The sequence below is a fragment of the Lithobates pipiens genome, unplaced genomic scaffold (assembly GCF_037356315.1).
Source record: "Lithobates pipiens isolate NorthernLeopardFrog02 unplaced genomic scaffold, aLitPip1_a1.2 Scaffold_8, whole genome shotgun sequence".
In the NCBI taxonomy this organism is placed as follows: domain Eukaryota; kingdom Metazoa; phylum Chordata; class Amphibia; order Anura; family Ranidae; genus Lithobates; species Lithobates pipiens.
This window is the reverse complement of record NW_027507903.1, coordinates 261,313,377-261,335,236: the sequence shown is the minus strand read 5'-3', so window position 1 is coordinate 261,335,236 and position 21,860 is coordinate 261,313,377. Positions and strand designations below refer to the sequence as shown.

The 21,860-nt window shown below is 41.0% G+C and overlaps 1 protein-coding gene across 1 annotated transcript in view; it reads right to left on the bottom strand.

The window, feature by feature from the left end:
• Nucleotides 1-21,860, bottom strand: part of CEP290 (centrosomal protein 290) — a 338,046-nt gene that overhangs the window by 12,206 nt on the left and 303,980 nt on the right. Inside the window, exons 49-50 of the mRNA XM_077471382.1 lie at nucleotides 16,452-16,593; nucleotides 2,569-2,642 (exon numbers count right to left, since the gene is read on the bottom strand). Of these exons, the coding sequence (XP_077327508.1) occupies nucleotides 2,569-2,642; nucleotides 16,452-16,593 (216 nt within the window). The remainder of the gene's footprint in view (nucleotides 1-2,568; nucleotides 2,643-16,451; nucleotides 16,594-21,860) is intronic.

Genomic DNA, 21,860 nt, shown 5'->3' with positions numbered 1-21,860 from the left:
TAGGGTTATATCGCCCCCTTTAGGAGAGGACTAGGCAGAACATGTTAAAAACAGCAAAACTGCACAATACTGCCCAGGGGGCGGTCCTACTGGCTATAAGCCCTCACACTGCATCCAGCAGCTCAGTTTCTTTCTGCCTAGTGTAGGAGAAGGACCTGGCTCCCGGGAGGACCATTGGTCCTGGATTATTTTTATTTTTTTTTCTGCATTTTTGAGTCCTGTGATCTACAATCAACAGCCAGGCTGGGTGACAGGCTGAATAATATAGGTCCTGGTAGTCTCCCCAGCCCGGCCATCGAGCGTGAGCGGACCTTAGCTAAGCGATGGTGGCGAATGGTGTCGCACCAATACTTCATCCTGCTTTACTGTCACTGGCTTTAACGGCATGGCTGTTGAGAGCCAGGTGCTAAGGGACCAAGGTCTGTCGGATTCGGTAATCTCCACTATGCTGAGGGCACCGAAGTCACATAGTTACATAGTTAGTAAGGTTGAATAAAGACACCAGTCCATCCAGTTCAACCTGAGTGAGTGTCTACAATTGTCCCTATCCCTGTAAATTGCATACTTGCATTGGTCCCTACCCTCAAGGAGCCCACAATCCAAGGTCCCCATTCATATACTAGGGCCAATTTGGGACAGAAGCCAATTAACCTACCTGCATGTCTTTGGAGTCACCTTCTTGGAAAGATTTCAAATCAAATGTGGAAGGCCTACATCTTCATGTGTGAGAAAATGGGGTGGCCTCCGCACACATACTCAGTTTCCAGGATCCTGCTGTTTTTGCAGCAAGTGGATCAGAAACTTGCCTTAAGCACCATTAAGAGGCAAATATCAGCTTTGGCTGTCTTTTTTCAGTGACCCTTGGCGACTCATTCAGTGGTGAGTATGTTTGTTCAGGGGGTTCGACATGTGGCCCTTCCGGTTCGACCACCGCTGCCTCCGTGGGATTTGAATCCGGTGGTCTCGGTGCTTCAGAAACAACTATTTGAAAACATTAGGGAGATCCCCTTATTGACACTCACTCAGAATGTATTCTTTCTAGTGACTATTACATCTGCCAGGAGGGTTTCTGAGTTGGCGGCCTGTCATGCAACTCTCCCTAATTGGTCCTCCACAAGGATAAGGCAGTGCTGCGCCCGCAGACTTAGTTTGTTCCAAAGGTTGTTTCTGCTTTTCATCTAAATGAGGACATTGTGCTTCCGTCCTTATGTCCTTGGCTGTCACACACCCAAAAGAGGTTGCTTTGCATTCCTTGGATGTGGTCCGGGCTCTGCGGGTGTATCTGTCTGCTACGGTACCTTTTCGGAGGTCGGACTCGCTGTTTGTATCAGTAGCTGGTCCGAAGAAGGGCCCGATGGTTTCTCGGTGGATCAGACAGATTGTGGTTCAGGCTTATGCAATAAGGGGGTAGGTGCCTCCCTTTCCTGTCCCGGAACATTCTACCAGGGAAATTGGTGCCTCTTGGGCTTTCCGAAATCAAGCGTCTATCTCAGGTGTGTAAGGCCACGACCTGGTTGTCTGTTCACGCTTTCACAAAATTTTACAAGGTTGATGTGAGCGCATCTTCGGATGCTTGCTTTGGCCGCAAGGTTTTTCAGGTAGCTGTTTAAGGTTGCAACTCCTCCGTTAATGAGCTCTGGTTGTTATGGGTGGAGTTATTTTCTTGCTGTTCCCACCCCTTGTTTTTTTGACACTGCTTGGGGATGTCTCTAAGGTCAAGATGAAGATGCTCTGCCCGTCAATGAACGAAAGAGATAAAAGGATTTTTGTACTCACTGTAAAATCCTTTTCTCTGAAATTCATTGAAGGACACAGCACCCACCCCTCCTATTTATGTTTGTACTGCTTTTGACGAACTGAGCTTCTGGATGTAGTGTGAGGGGTTATAGCCAGTAGGACCGCCCCCCTGGGCAGTACTGTTCAGTTATGTGGTTTTTAACATGTTCTGCCTGGTCTTTTCCTAAAGGGGCGATATAACCCTAAGGTCAAGATGAAGATGCTGTGTCCGTCAATGAACTTCAGAGAAAGGGATTTTACGGTTAGTACAAAAATCCTATTTTTACATACCAGTAATTGACCCCAAGCCATTATACTTTTAATTGAAATGCTGACGAAAAAAAGAGGATAAATAAATATGCACATGTAAAAGCAGTAGACTGGATCCTGTCCTGGGCAGGATTTTATGTTCCTGCCTTGTCCACCCCAGGCATAGACAGCTGGCATACAGACTTCCTCAGTGGACAGTACCTGTCCTAAATTTGAGAACTATGCCATACACACCATGTGTAGCTCCCCAGGCATGGGAAAGCTCCAGAAATTTTACACTAGAGGACACCTGCCCTGCAAATGCCCATGTGCATGAGCTCTTACACAGCAACTCCAGGCTGAAGGAAGAGACTTTCCAGCAAATGCAGGGAAGGAGGACAGGGCGTGCTACAGAAGCCCCGTGTAATCTGATTAACATTTTCTGGGCTTGTGTAGCACACCCATTGTCCACTTCCCCGATAGTTACCTCATCCAAATACAAAACGTAAGTAATTTGAAAATCAAAATTAATGTTATATTTACCGGAGAATCTGAAACTCTCTTGTGAGGCCTTGGTCTGTCTTTGCATCTTCAGGAAAATGCTTCAGAAGCTCAACCTTGTTTTAGAAAAGATAGGGTGTTACAAGCTAAACTATAATGGAAACATGTCCAATTGCTCATCAAAAAGATCTGAAAATACAGAGGAAATTATGCCATCTTGGGTATTATTGTATGGAACTCAGTAATATTCAAGCACAACAAAGTTAAAAGGCATTATAAATATTTCTACCTGCACATCGCATTTTTCACCTGAATAAGATATGCCCTGATCTTGTAGACTCATGGTATCATTTGTTGCCTTGTATGCAAAGCGTATAGTAGAGTAAATCTTAACATTCCCATTTCAGAAGTTTCTGTATGGGTTCAAACAAGACCTCTGTAGTGTAAAATCTGAACATCCTGGGAAGAAACTACACATCCCACAATCCCTGGGTCTCTTAGTCTAGCGCTTTGTTGGTGAGAACTACACAGTAATTAGATCTGACACGGGCAGAGCAATTAACGGAGATCACCATGCTGGAAGAGATGCATTTTTAGCACATTAGCACTCCCATATTTGTGATGCAACATAGAATAAATGGTGAACACCTTGTGACCCGGAAAAAAGGTGCCTATCCTTCTGGTGAATTGATCGGCCATGACACTACAAACTGCAGCCATGACATGCGAGTCCATTATTACAAGGTAAGGCAAACAAACAGCACAGGGAATGTAACTACACTAATAAGTCATTAAAGCAAAAACATCTGAAAGTGTACAGTGCCTTTACAACAACACTTGGCCGAAATTAAAAATTATACTTTTTTTCCCTTGTTTAGATACCTGCTTAGAATAGGCAAAAAACATTGAAAAAATAATTAAAAAACACACAATGTATGCAAATGCTTAAATTTTCACTCAGATAATAAAGTAATGATATAAAATATCAATGCTATAAGCTGTTGTACTATAGTTTGCAGTTAATAAACTGTTTTAAAAAACATTTCCAGTGATGTCTGTTTTCCTTGTCTTGTGATGGCTCTTTTTTCAATAAATCCCAGGTCGGTTTTTCATTAAATACTCTGCTGTTGTTTTCACTATGGGTATAATTGAATTAATCTTGAGATTCATTATAGTAACTGAAGTGTGGATTTCAAAGACATTCCCGCACTTCTGTTCTCCCTAATTACATTTATTCATTCTATAGAAAAACATGGCAGCACAGCTATTACACTCTTTAAAAATCACAGAGTATCATCACACACTAATATCTGACAATATTACCTGAAACATGCAATGTGTAATGTATGCAACACTGCTGTTAAATACAGTGCCTTGCGAAAGTATTCGGCCCCCTTGAACTTTCAACCTTTTGCCACATTTCAGGCTTCAAACATAAAGATATAAAATTTTTATTTTTTGTGAAGAATCACTAACAATTGTGAAGTGGAACGAAATCTAATCTAACTTTTTTAACTAATAAAAAAATTAAAAGTGGGGCGTGCAAAATTATTCGGCCCCCTTGCGTTAATACTTTGTAGAGCCACCTTTTGCTGCGATTACAGCTGCAAGTCGCTTGGGGTATGTCTCTATCAGTTTTGCACATCGAGAGACTGAAATTCTTGCCCATTCTTCCTTGCAAAACAGCTCGAGCTCAGTGAGGTTGGATGGAGAGCGTTTGTGAACAGCAGTTTTCAGCTCTTTCCACAGATTCTCGGTTGGATTCAGGTCTGGACTTTGACTTGGCCATTCTAACACCTGGATACGTTTATTTGTGAACCATTCCTTTGTAGATTTTGCTGTATGTTTGGGATCATTGTCTTGTTGGAAGATAAATCTCCATCCCAGTTTCAGGTCTTTTGCAGACTCCAACAGGTTTTCATCCAGAATGGTCCTGTATTTGGCTGCATCCATCTTCCCCTCAATTTTAACCATCTTCCCTGTCCCTGCTGAAGAAAAGCAGGCCCAAACCATGATGCTGCCACCACCATTTTTGACAGTGGGGATGGTGTGTTGAGGGTGATGAGCTGTATTGCTTTTACGCCAAACATCGTTTTGCATTGTGGGCAAAAAGTTCGATTTTGGTTTCATCTGACCAGAGCACCTTCTTCCACATGTTTGGTGTGTCTCCCAGGTGGCTTGTGGCAAACTTTAGACAAGACTTTTTATGAATATCTTTGAGAAATGGCTTTATTCTTGGCACTCTTCCATAAAGGCCAGATTTGTGCAGTGTACGACTGATTGTTGTCCTATGGACAGACTCTCCCACCTCAGCTGTAGTTCTCTGCAGTTCATCCAGGGTGATCATTGGCCTCTTGGCTGCATCTCTGATCAGTCTTCTCCTTGTCTGAGCTGAAAGTTTAGAGGGACGGCCAGATCTTGGTAGATTTGCAGTGGTCTGATACTCCTTCCATTTCAAAATGATCGCTTGCACAGTGCTCCTTGGGATGTTTAAAGCTTGGGAAATCTTTTTGTATCCAAATCCGGCTTTAAACTTCTCCACAACAGTATTATGGACCTGCCTGGTGTGTTCCTTGGTCTTCGTGATGCTCTCTCTGCGCTTTCAACAGAACCCTGTGACTATCACAGAGCAGGTGCATTTATACAGAAACTTGATTACACACAAGTGGATTCTATTTATCACCATCAGTCATTTAGGACAACATTGGATCATTCAGAGATCCTCGCTGAACTTCTGGAGTGAGTTTGCTGCACTGAAAGTAAAGGGGCCGAATAATTTTGCACGCACCACTTTTCAGTTTTTTATTTGCTAAAAAAGTTTAAAATATCCAATAGATTTCGTTCCACTTCACAATTGTGTCCCATTTGTTGGTGATTCTTCACAAAAAATAAAAATTTTATATCTTTATGTTTGAAGCCTGAAATGTGGCAAAAGTTTGAAAAGTTCAAGGGGGCCGAATACTTTCGCAAGGCATTGTATATCAGACCCTAGTTATCTGTGCCCACCCCCTGCTATGCATCTTATGAACATGCTTTTTTGAATCAGATTTTTTTTTTTATTCGTTTTTTATTTTACAACAACATATAAAAACAATGAACCAAAATGCAACTTATCATTTCTCTTTTCCACACTATAAATTGGATCAAATAAATAGTGTTCCACATAACATTAAAATATTTATGGACTAATTTACAGAAAAGGGTGTCGTAGTAATTAGTGATAAGCCAAACATCATTTTCAGTTCCAGGCAGGTTTGGTGAACATGCATTAATGAACAAAAAAGCAAAAATTCAGTTTGGCGACGAGCTTGCGATTTTTGGAACGCTCAACGTGAAACATTAAAAATGCATCATTTCTTTAATCCTCTCGCTGTCAGAGCTGCTTTGCGCTTTTTTGCACATGCTTGATAAATATTGCTTAACCCCTTCATGCCGAACATACGCAAATATGCAGCCCCACTGGACTGGGCTTTTTTTCCGTGGGGCCACATACTGTAATTGCATATCTCCCTTTGTACTGTGAGCATGCCACATAGAGCGCTGCCAGCACAGAGACTGGGCTCTCAGTGGGAGCCCCAGGCCTCATACTAATAATTCAAGGTCACCTGATCACTGTAATAGCCTCTAATTGGCTGTCACAGTGATCAGTCACTGTGAAGCCCGGTCCCATGTTTTCTCTCTATGTGCATGGAGGACAGAAATAAATTAACAATAATAAAAAAAAAAAAATACCTAGATCAAGGTTTTATCTAGGTCAGTGCCAGGGTTAGTGTTTGGGTCAGTATTTTTTTTTTTTTAATTAGTATCAGTGTAAATTAGTGGCAGCGTGTTTTAGGTAGGATTAAAAAAACAAAAAACAATGTGCACTATTGTTTTTACGCTGTACTATAGGTACAAACAACAACATACATATGGGGTATCGCTGCGATTCTCAGGAACAGGAGAGTTTAATTTTGGTTGTTCTTTGGTGAAAGATTATGGTAGTAGCAAGAAATATACAGCTAAATTAAAAAAATATATTTTATTTTCAATTATTTTGGGCCAGCTTTCCTTTGACAATAAAAGCTAAAAAATCAGGAGTAATCCATTACCATTTACCACCAAATAAAAGGCCAATTTGACCAGAAAAAAATTGGCATTTAGGTTTGTTTTCCCCTTAGGCATGAGGGGGTTAATGCCCCCCCCCCCCCATCCCCACCTCCAAACACAATAACATTTTATGAAAAGAGGCCCCGAAGAATGGTAGTTACAATTTATTCTGTCACACAATAGAAGCAGAATGGTTTATCAAGTGCAAAATTTCAGTGAAAAATACATTAAAGTAAATTTTGAACACAAATTTTGGAAATGCAATATATTACCCGCTTTTTTGGTAACATAAAAGATGAGGTTGTGCCTCATGAGCTAGATGATAAGGGGCATATCTGTCAAAATATGTTTTTTGAGTTTGGGTCTGACAGCACAGAACACATCACAGTTGTAGGTACTAGAAAAAAATTTCACTTGGGAAGCTGAAATTCAACTTGTATCATAAGAAACGCTTTAAAGTGGAGCTCCACCTTAAAAAAAATGATTAAAAGCCAGCAGCTACAAATAGTGTGGGCATCTTTCGGGTTAAGGTGAAAGGTGCCAATTGTGGCACCGGGGGGGGGGGTCAGATGAGCAGAAGTCCCACTTTAGGGTGGAGCTCCGCTTTAAATACATTGTTATATAAACCTAAAATCATGAGTAATACATCCATCAAACCCTGTGAACTTGTTCGGTTTTTTGTAGTTCATATTATTCCATATTGGGGCAAACTTATTTTAACCTTCATATCACCATATAGGGATTAAGAGACCTCTAAATGATAGAAGTGATCATGATGGGATTAAAACCTGGCTGCAATATCCAGAGTACAATATTGTCTCCACTATCACTAATAGCTGCAATTTAGGTTGAATCCTGCTGGGAGCATATCATAGCCTATAAAGGTCCTCCTCATTATATTACATATTAACTATTTTCTACCTTTGCTAAAGCAACAGTTTTATAAATCTGCTGAGAGTGTTTTGACGAGTGGGGGAGGGGTCAACTAGATAATTTTCTCCAGTAGAACACAATTTCTCCATGAATAAATGTTCCCACTCTCCAAATTCTTTGTTAACAGAGATTTTTTTTTTAATTAAAATACCTCACAGGTAGGCTTTCAGAGCATCCCAGGTCACCAGATCATTTGCTATGTCTTTATTAAACTGGAAGAATTCAGAGCTCAAAGCCCCGATCTTATCTTCCCTTGTAAATTAAACTTCGCTATCACAGTTTCACCTTCCAGTGATCTCATCCTGTTGGGGAATCGCAGGATAAATGAAGCACTAACAGAGTGGTCTGAGAATCCCATTTGCCCATATCGTGTTCAATGCTAAATCTTTGTGAGGCAGGGATGAATATGTACTAGAACAGTGCTTCTCAACCTTTTTTCTCATCAAGGCACCTCTGTCTAAAATGTAAAAAAACTAAAGTTTTACATATCGCAGCAGCATCCACACACATGGACCATGCAACATTACATGTGATTTATTCCTCAACCTTTGAAAACTAGTACTGACTAGTAATCTAGTGTTTCTCTTCTCCCTCAGTTTCTCTACCTCTGTTAATGTGACCTAAGTGCTGACGGAGAGGGGCAGGGTAGGGATAAGCAAGGGTGTTGTGAAGATACACGATTTACTCCTTATCACTGGTTAAGATTCCAGTGGCTGGCCTGCATGGTGCCCAAGATTGTAATGCTGCACAATAAGACCTGTGACTGTGTAATGGAAAGGCAGGCTTGAGCCACTCGCTGGCAATGTTTGGGCATTTTGCCAAGGCATCCCTGAAGAACCCAGAAGGCAGCCCAAAGTACTACGGCACCCTGGCTGAAAAGGTTGTACTAAAGCAACAATTGTTGTATTCCTGGGTGCTATAGCCTCCCTATATCAACCTGTTTCAATTGTTCCAAGACCCTAGCCTAGAAAAGGGGCATAACTGTGGTTAGAGAGGGAGTACTTGTTGTACTATACCCATCTATTAGGGTATTCAAGACATTATTGTAATATTCTAGTGCAAGGACTGGAATCCCTGGATAATATGTAACACATTAGAACTGTTTCAAAACCTTACCCGAATAGGGCAGAGGTATATAAATATTTGTTAGCACCATTCACAAGCCATTTAGGGTACACAGCAAAAATACAAATCTACCATGGTTACCTTACTTGGCTGTAAGAAAATCCTATTGATGAGGACACCAATATAAATGACTCCTCTAGCATAGCTAAAGTGAACTTAATGGTACTAAGTTTTAAACTTAGAACTGTGGAGAGTATTTATTGTGTCTTTAGATGAGTCCCCTGCAGGCACACTATGGATGAAGCACAATACTTTAAAGAAATAAAAACAGATTGATGCTTATTAAGGGTTTCTCAAAGTCCAGCACATATTAAGACAATGAAGCTAAGGTCTTAATCATAGACCATACTACTAATATAATGTACAGAAGTGAATTACTCAGAGTACGAATAGTTCCAGAGTGTAGGCGCTAGTGCCTCTATAAAGATTCTGTGAGTCTGCTACTGCCAGTCATATGTGGGAAGAAGTGCAGTGTTCCAGAAGTGTTTTACAAGGCAACCTCTTACAGGAGATATCAAGAGAGTGAAGGTATACATTCAGTGGAAACGGTAATGTGTATAATCTGTGACAGGCATAAGTAGCAGAACCCTGTCTAGGCAGGATAAATTAAAATGGAAAGCTAGCATCCAACAATATTAGCATTTGCTGGAGGTGAAATTTACTGTATTTGGCGGCGCATAAGGTGACTGGGCATATAAGATGGCACCCTAATTTTCCAGTTAAAACCCATAGGTTTTGGGCTATATGCGCCATATAAGACTACTCCCCTTTCCGAGGCAATGCCATTTAAAAACTACAGATTTAATTTAAATAATTTTAATTAAAATGGTTGATGTCCCAGTACTTAAAATCCTTCAAAATCCTCATGTTCATCCTCTGACATCAGAAGTTCATCAATGACATCTTGTGATACATTTGTAAGACAGTCATCATATGGATCTAATTCCAAATAAGATGTGTGGCTTCAGCTTTGGCTTCCCCTTCATCTTGCCACAAGTAGTCGTCCTCCATACCATCCAAAAACTTGATTACTGTTTCTGCATCAATATCATTCCAGGCTTTTATGACAAAGTTACACAAAACATCCAACTGTAGAGCACGCATGTTTCCTCCTTTTGTGAATGACTTTTCGCTAACCATCCACTCATTCCACTGTTCTCGAATGCGATCTTTAAATGGCTTGTTTAGGCACACATCCAGTGGCTGTACCAACAATGTCAATCCTGCAGGAATTACTGCAACATGTTTTTTTCTTGCCAGCCTTTTCTTTGTGCTGGTAGTTAAATGAGCCTTGAACATATCCCACACCAGTAGGCTACATTCTTGATGAAGTCCACCTGGTCGCCTACTCCATACATTTTCAAGCCATAACTTTACCCTTTCTTCATCCATCCACCCTTTTTCATTCACATATACAAAAACTCTGAAAGGGAGCTTGATTTTCGGCATTGTTTTTCTTCTAAAAATAATCATTGGCCTTAGTTTGGTGCCATCAGCTGTACATGCCAGTACCACTGTAAAACTGAACTTCTCATGTCCAGTTTTAATTAACACGGTTTTTGCACCTTTTGAATTGACAGTCTTATTTCTAACCATATTGAAATTCATGGGAGTTTCATCCATATTTCCGATATGACTTAATGCATAGCTGCGTTTTTTGCACTGTTGTATTACATATCAATGGAAATGACTTACTTTGCCATCGAGATCTGCAGGTAATTTTTGTGCAATTTTGGTCTTTTCCCTTAGTACCAGATTATTCCTTTCCAAGAACCTAATACACCAGGATACAGTGGTGATTGTAAAGCTTAGAGTTTTTTTTTTGTTTAAATAACAAACATGTCATACTTACCTCCACTGTGCAGTTAGTTTTGCACAGAGTGGCTCCGATCATCCTCTTCTGGGGTCCCCCGGCGGTGCTGGTAGCTCCTCCCCGCATCGTATAACCCCCGAGGAGAAGCTGTGCTGCTATCAATCTATGCCAGTGTTTCTCAACTCCAGTCTTCAAGGCGCCCCAACAGGTCATGTTTTCAGGATTTCCAACAGCAGGAACGGCGGCGATAATTACTAAAGCAGTGAAACTGATCAAATCACCTGTGCAAAATAATGGCAAGCCTGAAAACGTTGGGGCGCCTTGAGGACTGGAGTTGAGAAACACTGATCTATGCAATCAAGAGCCGAGAACGCCGGGCAGAGGAAGAGCATGTTTCCGCCGTGGGAAATTCCAGGGCACAGGTAAGTAAAATAATGGGCTGTCACTGCCAGGTGTTTTTTCACCTGAATGCATGGGATGCATTCAAGTGAAAAAACATGAGGGTTTACAACCCCTTTAAATTCTTTGCTGTGATCTGGGTTCGATTTGGCCCACTAAATTGCAAACATACGCATGTTTTGTGTCACTACATAACCATTTTGACAATACTCATACACCATGTTTGCTACATAATTTTCGAGTTCTGGCCAATGTGAGGTCCCTCTTCTTAACGCACTTACTTACTTGGCATACTCTTTAATGCATCTTCATTTGCTTTCCAGTCTCAGGCCATCTTTTCTGTTACTCCATATTGTCTTGCAGCAGCACAGTTATTATGTTCCTTGGCAAAATTAACAACTTTCAGCTTGAAACTGGCTTCATATTTCCTTCTCCTTGCTGGAGCCATGATGGAGTCCTGTCTACCAACCATTTTTACACCCACTAATCTTTCAGACTGCTGGTTGTGCCGTAATACCGTATGTACAGTAGCTTCAGCTACATAGAGTATACTGCGCTGAGCCAATCATGGCGAGCGATGTATTCTATTAATGAATACAAAGCCTGCTCGGATTGGCAGATTTTGTAACATCATCAGCCCACGCCTCTCTGACTCTCAAAGCCAATCCAAGCAGGCTTTGTATTTGTTAATAGAATACATCACTCGCCGTGATTGGCTCAGCGCGGGATACTTTATGTAGCCAAAGCTACATACAGTATTACCACACATCCAGCGGGCTAACAGATTAGGGATGTTAGTTTTGGGCCAGCTTGGCCCAAACAAACTCAAAGGTACACATTTATACCCCGCATATAAGACAACCTCTGATATTTGAGGGATGTTTTTAAGTATAAAAAGTCATCTTATAAGCTGGCAAAAAATGGTACTTATGTAAAACAAAGATACACTCACTCTTTCCCCATCTACTGTGTATTACCACTGCACTGAGCAAAAACTTTAAACTAAGCCGCCCCTTTATAACAACAAAATGTGTACAATAATCCTTATCTAAACGATAGAATAAGCAGCGCTAAATATAATATAAATCCACACCAGTGAATTCAAAAATAATGAATACTATATATCCACTCCAGTGAACATGAATTACTAAATGTTACTACACTGTGCAAACCCTGCCCTGTGCATAAAAAAAAAAAAAACTTGTATCAAGATCAATTAACACAAATTATTTTATAGTGCATGTCACCAGATGAATAGTGATGGCAAATACATACAATCTATTGAAACAAATCACCATGTGACTAAATATTGTTCAACACTGAAAATAAACCGAGAACGAGAATCAAGTGAATTATTTCAAGTTCTATCAGATAATGCCCACTTCCTAAAAAAAATGTTACAATCACCACTGTGAAACTTCTTGAGAACATAATATAATGTAACCCAGTAAAATCATAGTCCATACGTTCAATCTTCAGATCATATTCCAAATAATGAAAAAGTGAAGAAACAGTGAAAAAAAAAAAACGTTAATCAGTGTCTCTTGAATAAAAAGCAGATTACATCTACACTCCTCCACCACACCGCTCTAGATGTGACTCCTCTCCCCTTATGTGGTCACACTCACCCGCTGTATATGCCTCACACTTTCGTGTTTGGCTGGATACGCTTTTCCCTTTTTCATGCACAGGGCAGGGTTTGCACAGTGTAGTAACATTTAGTAACTCATGTTCACTGGAGTGGATCTATAGTATTCATTATTTTTGAATTCACTGGGATTCAAAATCTGTGGATTTATATTATATTTAGCGCTGCTTATTCTATCTTTTAGATAAGGATTATTGTACACAAAAAGGGTACTTACAATTTATATTCCAATTTTTTTTTTATTTCTTTCCATTCATTTTGCGGCAGCCTTACGTGTTTCAAAGATTTGAGTCTCTCAGTTAGCCACTATGTATAGTTTAGCAGGATAGAACATTGCATCTTTACCGTCTTCATATTTTGCATGTTGCAGCTGAACCTCCAATTATGTTGGAGCAAATTATGGTTTCTTTCACTTTTACTGGTTTCATGGGCACTTTCACACTGAAGCGCTGGCCACTTGACGGTAAAGCGCCGCTAGCTTTAGTTACGCTCTACCATTGTTTTGGCGATGCTTTTCAGCCAGCAGCTAAAAAGTGCTAAAAGCGCTCACAAAATTGCTTTGCAAGGGCTTCGGCAGCGCTGCCCATTGATTTCAATGACAGGGGTGGTTTAGGAGCAGTGTATTCACTGCTCCCACACCACCCCAAAGATACTGCTTGGAGGACTTTTTTTTTTCCTGTCCTGCAAGTGCACCGCTGCAAAAGAGGCAGTTTACAGGTGCTTTTCATGCACTATTGTAAAGCGCAAAAAAAAAAAAACTGTAAAACGTCTCAGTGTGAAAGTGACCTTAGGGTAATGTCTCTCTCTTTGTAATGAGCCAGGTTTAATATGAATGGGCATGATGGGATTGCCAAGCGGCAATAGTCATGAAGGAATAATGTAAGCTCAGTTAACTGCAAAGTGCCACTTGAAGCTACAGTTAGGTCCATATATATATTTGGACACAGGCACAATTTTCATATTTTTGGCTCTGTATGCCACCAGAAAAAAAATAAAATGAAACAATCCAAATGAATTTGAAGTGCAGACTGACTTTCAGCTTTAATTCAAGGGGTCGAACATAGTAGATATCAAGTACAAATTTTGGAAACTGCAATAATTTTATACAGTCCCTCCCATTTTTAGGGGCTCAAATGTAATAGGAAAAATTAATTTAATCATAAATAAAATGTTAATTTTTAATATTTTGTTGAGAATCCTTTATTGGCAATTGGAACCCATGGACATTACCAAAGACTGGGTTTCCTGATGCTTTGCCAGGCTCTAACGTCAGCTGTCCTTTGTTTGTGGGTCTGTCTGCCTTTAGTTTTGCCTTCAAGCAAGTGAAACGCATGCTCAATTGGGTTGAGATCAGGTGATTGTCTCAGCCATTGCAGAATATTCCACTTCTTTTCCTTTAAAAGCTCCTGGGTTGCTTTTGCAGTGCATTTTGGATAATAGTCCATCTGTACTGTGCATTTGGCTGAAAGTATATCACTCAACACTGCACAATTCATCCAGTTGCTTCGGTCTTCTGTCACATCATCAAAAAACAAACAAACAAAAAAACAATGACCCAGTGCCACTGGAAGCCATGCATGCATGTCACCACACTGCCTCCCACATGTTTTACAGAGAACGTTGTGTGCTTTGGATCATGAGCTGTTCCAAGCCTTCTCCACACTTTTATTCCCGTTATTCTGGCGCAGATTAATCTTACTTTCATCCATCCAAAGAATGCTTTTCCAGAACCTGGTCTGGCTTATTATTAGATGTTTTTTGGCAAAGTCTAATCTGGCATTTCTATTCTTTAGGCTTATGAATGGTTTTCACCTTGTGGCGAACCCTCTGTATTTGGTCTTGCAACGTCTTCTCTTGATTGTAGACTTTGACAATGATACACCCACCTCCTGAAAAGTATCCTTCACTTGTCTGGATGTTGTGAATGGGTTTTTCTTTACCACAGAGAGGATCCTGTGATCATTCACCACTGTTATCTTCCATGGACATCCAGGCCTTTTTATGTTGCTGAGCTCACCAGTGCATTCTTCTTTGCTCAGAATGTACCAAACTGTTGATTTTGCCACTCCTAATGCTGCTGCTATCTCTCTGATGGATTTGCATGGACAGCTCCTTTGAACGCATTACGTAGGTTCACAGCAATATTATTATTATTATTATTCAGGATTTATATAGCGCCAAACAGTTTGCGCAGCGCTTTATAGATTCCAAATGCAATTACCACACTTAGAATCAACGTCAGACCTTTTACCTACTTAATTGATGAAGAAATAACAAAGGAGTAGCCCACATCTGGCCATGAAACAGCTTTTTAATCAATTGTCCAATTACTTTTGGCCCTTTGGAAAAAAAAAGGGGGGTGGCTATTCTTAAGAGCTGTCATTTCTAAACCCTTCCTCCGATTTGGATGTACATACCCTCAAATTAAACATGAGAGTGTGCACTTTCAGCCCATATCCATTATATAACTATAGCTTGATAATTTGATGTTTTGTTAAATACCTTATTAAAAACTAAAATTGTGCCTGTGTCCAAATATATATATATGGACCTAACTGTATGTCTGCCAAAGATCTCAATAAGCCAGAGTTCAATAAAAGTAGCAGGGTCCTCTGCCCAAACCCAGCCTCTTCTCCATATGCATCAAGAAGAGATGTGTCATGTACATCATCTTTTAAAGGAGCCATATCATCCTCCATAGTGTTTACTATGCACTCAAGGGCCACCATAATTCCCTGATCTTCTGTGGGTCCTGGCAAACTAATGCTACATCCGCTTTAATGCCCACGACTTGTCCTATAAGAGTCTGTAGAGAAGTATTATAAGCTTGTACATCTGCCAAAACTCCCCCTAATGTACACTCAACTTTCCCCTGTGTGGTCTGTAGGGCAGCATCTGTTACCAGTCCCTTAAAGAAGTGGAAGCTGATCCAAGCGGGCCCCTTCTCCCCTTGAGATGCAGATAATGGGTACTCTACACTTTGTTCTATGTCTATCTCCACTGGACATGATGGTGGGGCCTGATTTGGGGATCCTTCATGGAAGTAGGTGCAAATTTTTCAAGTTTACTCACAATTTCCTCGGGTTTCTCCTTTTCTGCTTGCTGTGGTAGAGAACCATTGCAATCTTGGGCAGCAAAATCTGGCGCAGCCTGTTCGTCCTTATTTCGCTTGGTCATAGAATTGGCAAGGTTTGGGAAGTGTCCACGTATTCCTCACCCTTCATAAATGCCACATTGAAAATTAGATGGCAGCAAAGTTGGTGATATTTGTGTGCACTGTATAATTAATATATCCAGGCAGTTACAAACAGCCATGGTCACAGTGAAGCGGTTGGGAGCTGGTCATATTTACTCCTAACTAGCAGTCATTGTCATTTGCCAGTGATAATGTACAACGAAATGGCTAGAGCCTGGTGGCCAGAATTACGCCAGACCAGAATTACAAAGGCACTAAATACTCCTGGGTCACAAAGGGATTGATAATACAGCATTTAAGCTTCAAGTAGTTTTAACTGTACTGCATGTGCCCCAAAATCTATCCATTTTCAGTACCAAAGTACAGAAAGAAAATGATCCTAAATCAAACTTGAAGTAGAACAGTACTTTTTCTAAAACGTTTACATTCATACTCTTCCCAGCAGCCTCTGATAAAAGGCCAATATGACAGGTTACGTTTCCTGAAGATAATTCCTGTTTTCAGCAATCTTGCCAGCAGCCTACATCACAATGGCATTTTTAGATTGGCTGCATGGACAAGTACAAATTTATTAAGTTTAGTGATGGAGCAGGTATACTTTAAGAAAAGGTGTTGATACCATAGAGAACTACTTTGCTTCAGCTAAACATACAATGTAATGTAATTGCAGATCACATTGTACTGCTACTTTGGAGAAAATTATTGTTTCCTCATTTTCTTACCACATCGTTTAGGCGTTGAATGGTTTGTTCGTTTTTTTGTTCACGCTCAGTTGCTTCTTTCAAAAGTCTTTTAAGATCAAGAATGCTGTCATTTTTCTTTATAAATTCAGTTTCCATCTCCTTCATTTTGGTTTCATACATCCTTAAAAAGGCAGAATAGATCATTTTGTTAGCTAAGTGTAGTTTAAATGTCAGCAACAGGGCCATATGTAAAAAGGCAAAAAATTGTATAACAAAAAAATATATATATAAATGTTCTAGCAGTGTGCGTGATTCAACTTTTAATCCCTTGTGATTAATGTATGGAAATTTACCTTTTGATATGCAACTTGGACCACAAGAGAGTTAACCTCCATTACCCACAAAGAACAAATCTGTGAGAACATTAAGATTTCAATAGAATTAATTAGCTTAAAGGATTATTATTATTATTATTATTATTTTTACCAACTGCCACTATTCACTACTGGTTATGATAAATCTGTTTAAACTGCCCTATGCTAGAAATGCAATGTGTCTGCAGACAGAGGTGATAGTCCTCCTTTTCATGTATTTTCAGCCTAACTGGGCATAAATCTCAAAACTATGGACACCATCGGACACCCTACCTTTTCTGAGATACACATGGGGAAATTACTGCCAATCTCCTTCTGAAGATGCTAATTGTGTGCATAGAACACTGACCATCTAGGGCAATAAGGACTGATCTACTGACCTGGAACAAATATGCATCCACATCTGCATGCATACTCCAGGTTAGGGACTTTTTCACACAGAATTTTATTACTAGTGGCAGCAAGAATCAAGCAGATTCCAATTCTTGCAGCTGGATTCACAGGTGAATGCAGATAGCTGTGGCCGTTCAGCATGTACAAAGCAATGGCAGACTCACAGATGCCACCAGCTGTCTGTTAGTGTTTGGATATATTCACACATGGAGCTACACCTACAGTTAGGAACAGATGATTGACCTTGCATCCACCCATGAATCCATTCACAAAAACCTACTGGATTCTTGCCCCAGCTGGCCCTAAATTCTGTGAGAAAAAGGACTTGATTTAAGATAGGGGAGTTGTTAAAACAAAAAAAATATTATAACAATCTTGTCTGACTCTACTGTTATTTTCAAGATAAGCTAGCTCTGGTAGTGCACAGCTGCCTCTCAATGCATAATACACATTTATAGGTTTATAGGACATGTGCCCAAGACAGAGCAGCAAGATCCTCCAATGCCCAGCTCAGCTGATGACAGAATGTAGTTTCAGGTAAAGATTAATCAGAGGAAATAGGATTTTTAAAACAGCTTACCTGTAAAATCCTTTTCTTTGATGTACATCAGGGGACACAGAGCCATAGTAATAACTATATGGGTTATATCGGCGTATCAGGTGCTGGACACCAGCACACCCCTTAAGGCGTGAACTTCCCCCATATAACCCCTCCCACTACTGGGAGTCCTCAGTTTTGTAGGCAAGCAATATAAATGTATAAGAAGAAGGGAGGGACCTCTGTGTCCCCTGATGTACATCAAAGAAAAGGATTTTATAGGTAAGCCGTTTTAAAAATCCTATTTTCTTTTCTTACACCAGGGGACACAGAGCCATAGTAATAACTATATGGGATGTCCCATAGCAATGGCAACTGAAGGGGGGAGACCGAACAAAAAAAACAGAAGGCCAGAGGACTCATACTGCAGCCTGCAGTATAAGCTGTGCCCAAAGGCAATATCCTCATGACCTTTAATATCGATGTGTTAAAATCGGATAAACGTATGAACCGAAGACCAAGTCGTGGGCTTACAGAGCCGAGCCCTAGAGGCCCGATGATGCACCACCCAAGAGGCACTAATCGCCCTGGATGAGTGTGCTCTTAATAGGAGAAGGAAGAATTTTCTTCTTTAAGCTGAAGTTTTGAATAATCACTTGACAAATCCATTTGGAAAATAATGGATCTTGACGCTGCTTGTCCACATCTTGGACCCTCTGGCAGTACAAACAAAAACCTCTGTTTTGCTAACCTGAGCGGTCACCCTTAGACTCTGATCGCTCTTACTACAGCAAGAGAATGTAGTGCTTTCTCTTCCCCAGATTAAGGCTCTGGTGAGAAAGAAGGAAGAATAATATCTTGGTTTAAATGAAAACCTGTTACCACCTTTGGTAAGAATTCAGGATGAGGACCATAAAACCACCTCATCCTTATGCATGATGAAATATGGCTCTTACAAGACAGAGCCGTTAGCCGTTTCTTGTCAAAAAACCAAGAGAATTTCTCATAAGGTTCAAATGGCTGATTCAGCAAAGCTGACAAGACCAATCTTAAATCCCAAGGATTTAGAGGTGCCTTGATAGGGAGAATAAACTGTGTTACCCCCTGAATAAGCTACGCACCAAGAGGCCATAGGAAAAAGACACCGACCAGGCCTGGATCTGGCTCTTGATAGAAGTCAAGGCCAGCTTAATTTCAGATCCCATATGCAGGAATCAGGAATCCTGCCTATTGACATACTTCCTGGGGTGCCAACCCCTGGATCCACACCAAGAAACCTATGCCTTCCAGACTCTAAAGTAAGTGATTCTGGAAGCCGGATTCCTGGCATTAGTCAAAGTAGACACTACCAGAGTAGATCACCCACGATCTTTTATACAGTGGTATTCAACAGTCAAACCTGTTAAATTCTTTGTCCGTAAGGTAGGATGAAATACCAGACCTTGTGCAAGAAGGTCTGGCTATAATGGCAAGGTCCAAGTGACTCCTACTGCCATCTTTATGATCTTGATAAATTAAGATATTCTGAGACCCGCTGGTGCCGCCAGAATCACCTCCTTTGTTCCTGCATAATCCTGCAGAGAAGGCACGGAAGTAGCAGAACTGGAGTAAATGCATATATCAGTGAAAGCTGATCCCCTGGGAAGACTAATGAGTCTGTTGCGCCTGCTAGTGGACCCCTTGTTCGAAAAAGTCATTGACTTTGTTAATGAATCTGGACGCGAATAGGTCCATGTCCGGAATAACCCATCTGACATATTGCTGGGAAGATGTCAGGGTGAAGAGATCATTCTCCCGGAAATAATTGTTGGCATCTCAAGTAGTACGCCTGAAAAATTAGAATTGCCGATAGGCGAGGAGTGTTGTGTTCTGCCAAAGCTAGAACATTATTCACCTTTTTTTGGGCTGCACGACTTCCCGTGCCTCCCCTGGCGACTGATGTAAGCCACCGCCGTGGCCTTGTTAGACTGAATCTTGTCAGGACAGCCCCGTAGTCTGACCGCCAAGATTCTAGGGTCGGATGTACTGCCTGAAACTTCCAAAAAAGTTGATAGGCAAGGTCCTCTAACCTGGACCATCTCCCCCGGACAGAATCTTCTTCCAGTGCTGATCCCCAGCCTAGAAGGCTGGCATCTGTTGTTAACACCTTCCAGGATAAAGATTTTTCCTTTTGCTGAATAACAACCACCAATTTAGGCCTGAATCTTCTTTATTCCAGACCGACAGGATGGTCTCTTGAAGCAGTCTTTGAGTAAAAACTGCGCATAAGGGACGGCCTTGAAGGAGGCCACCATTTCCCCTAAAAATCTCCTGCACAGCCAAATTTCCTTATGTTTGATAAGTTGAATTAGTCCTACAATGGAACTGATTCTCGCCTGGGGAAAAAATACCTTCTTCTGTATGGTATCTATAAACAGCCCTCAGGTACCGTAATCTCCATGATGGTTTTAAGGAGAATCTTCCTAGGTTGAGAATCCAACCTAGAGATCTCAGATATTTACGGCTGAGATCAGACTCTGGTTTAGACCTAAGACTGAATGATCTATTAAAAGTAGATCTTCTAATAGGCTAGGACCGCTATGCCTTAAGCCCTTAACCTGGCTAAAGGAGGTGCCAGAATCTTTCAGAAGATTCAGGGTGCTGTGGCTAAGCCGAATGGCAGAGCTCTTGGAACTCTAGTTGTAACCTAGAGAAAAAATTGCAGAAATCTCTCTGCCCTTGACATTGTTCCTGCCAGACTGAGAATCGCAGGACCTTTCCCCTCACCCAAACGAGTGGGGGTGCTCCTTCATGAGCAGGCTTTAGCATTCGGCCTTATGGGCTTTCTGCCCCCAAGATCCTGGTGCTGCCCTTGGGGACTTTCTCCTGAACCTGATGAATGAGACCGTCGAGACTGCCCAGGCATAGGAGAGGGTGCACGAACAAAGGAGACATGTTTAACCTCCTTTTACTGGTAAAGAGCGCTTTACCCTTTTTGATATACTTAGCCACTCTAAATAGCCGTATCCCAGGAAGGGACACAAACTGGCTAAGGGTTTTCACATAGTGCTTCGGCTGGTCAATCTTTAAGCTACAGACCTCTGCGAGAATGCTCTAGTCCAAGTATAAGCCATAAGGCTTAAATGATCAAGTCCTTCATAGCATCTATGAGACACAGTGCGTCAAATACACCAGCCCATTGCCGGGCCTGCTGATCAGGCAGAATTTCAGGTATCTCACAACCTGTTCCTTAACCCCTTGGAGTCCACATTTTTCAATGCATTAGCGTGACTCAAAATTGTTCCACTATTTTGGTGGAGCACGGCGTTAAAGGGTTAATGGATGGAGATACACCAATTGCAGCAAGACTGCAAAAGTGCAGGAAATTCCAACCTTAATTTGCTGGATCCTTTAACATCAGTGCATTATCCACTGGACACGTGAGACTCTGCTCACTGAGGTGATTGCAGCATTAATAGCTGGAACTCCCCATTTCTTCATAGAAATGTTCCCATTCAGAATACATAAGATATGCATGAATAGGAAAAAAAACATCTTCAGGTGGGGGAGGTCAAAATTAGCCTTATTAGAGGTAAATACCACAAGAGCTTGAGCTGCAGGCAACAAAAGGGTAAAGTAAGGGAGTAGACAAACACCTGACTTGTGAGGCTATTCCTTCCTTGTTAGGATCCTCCGAAGTGGAAAAATAAGCATCTTCTAATATTTGGGAAGATCTACCTGATCCCCAGCCTGCTGCACCTCAAGAAAAGGGCCCTGAGGACTAGGATGGGAATCTGCTATGCTTAGTCCTACTATGGAGGGACATCATAGCATAAATATTTTATATGGTAGAAGAAAAAAAACTGTTTGTATGAAATACACAGGGACAGAAGTGTTCTACCCTTGACGGCTCATCTGACTAGGCGTATACCTCTCAGAGGAGGATGACATTCTTTTGGAAGGGTCTTTAGCTTGTTGTATACCATTAACCCCTTAGAAGAGTTCCTGGTCCCTTTGCCACTCATAGCTTACAGCACAAAGCAGAGGCACTACCAGAAAAATAATGTAACACTTGCTAGGCTATAGTACAGTACAATAACTGCTATTAATCCTAGCTATACAGTACAATGTTGTCAAAAGGGAAATGTCTGTCACCAAACCTGA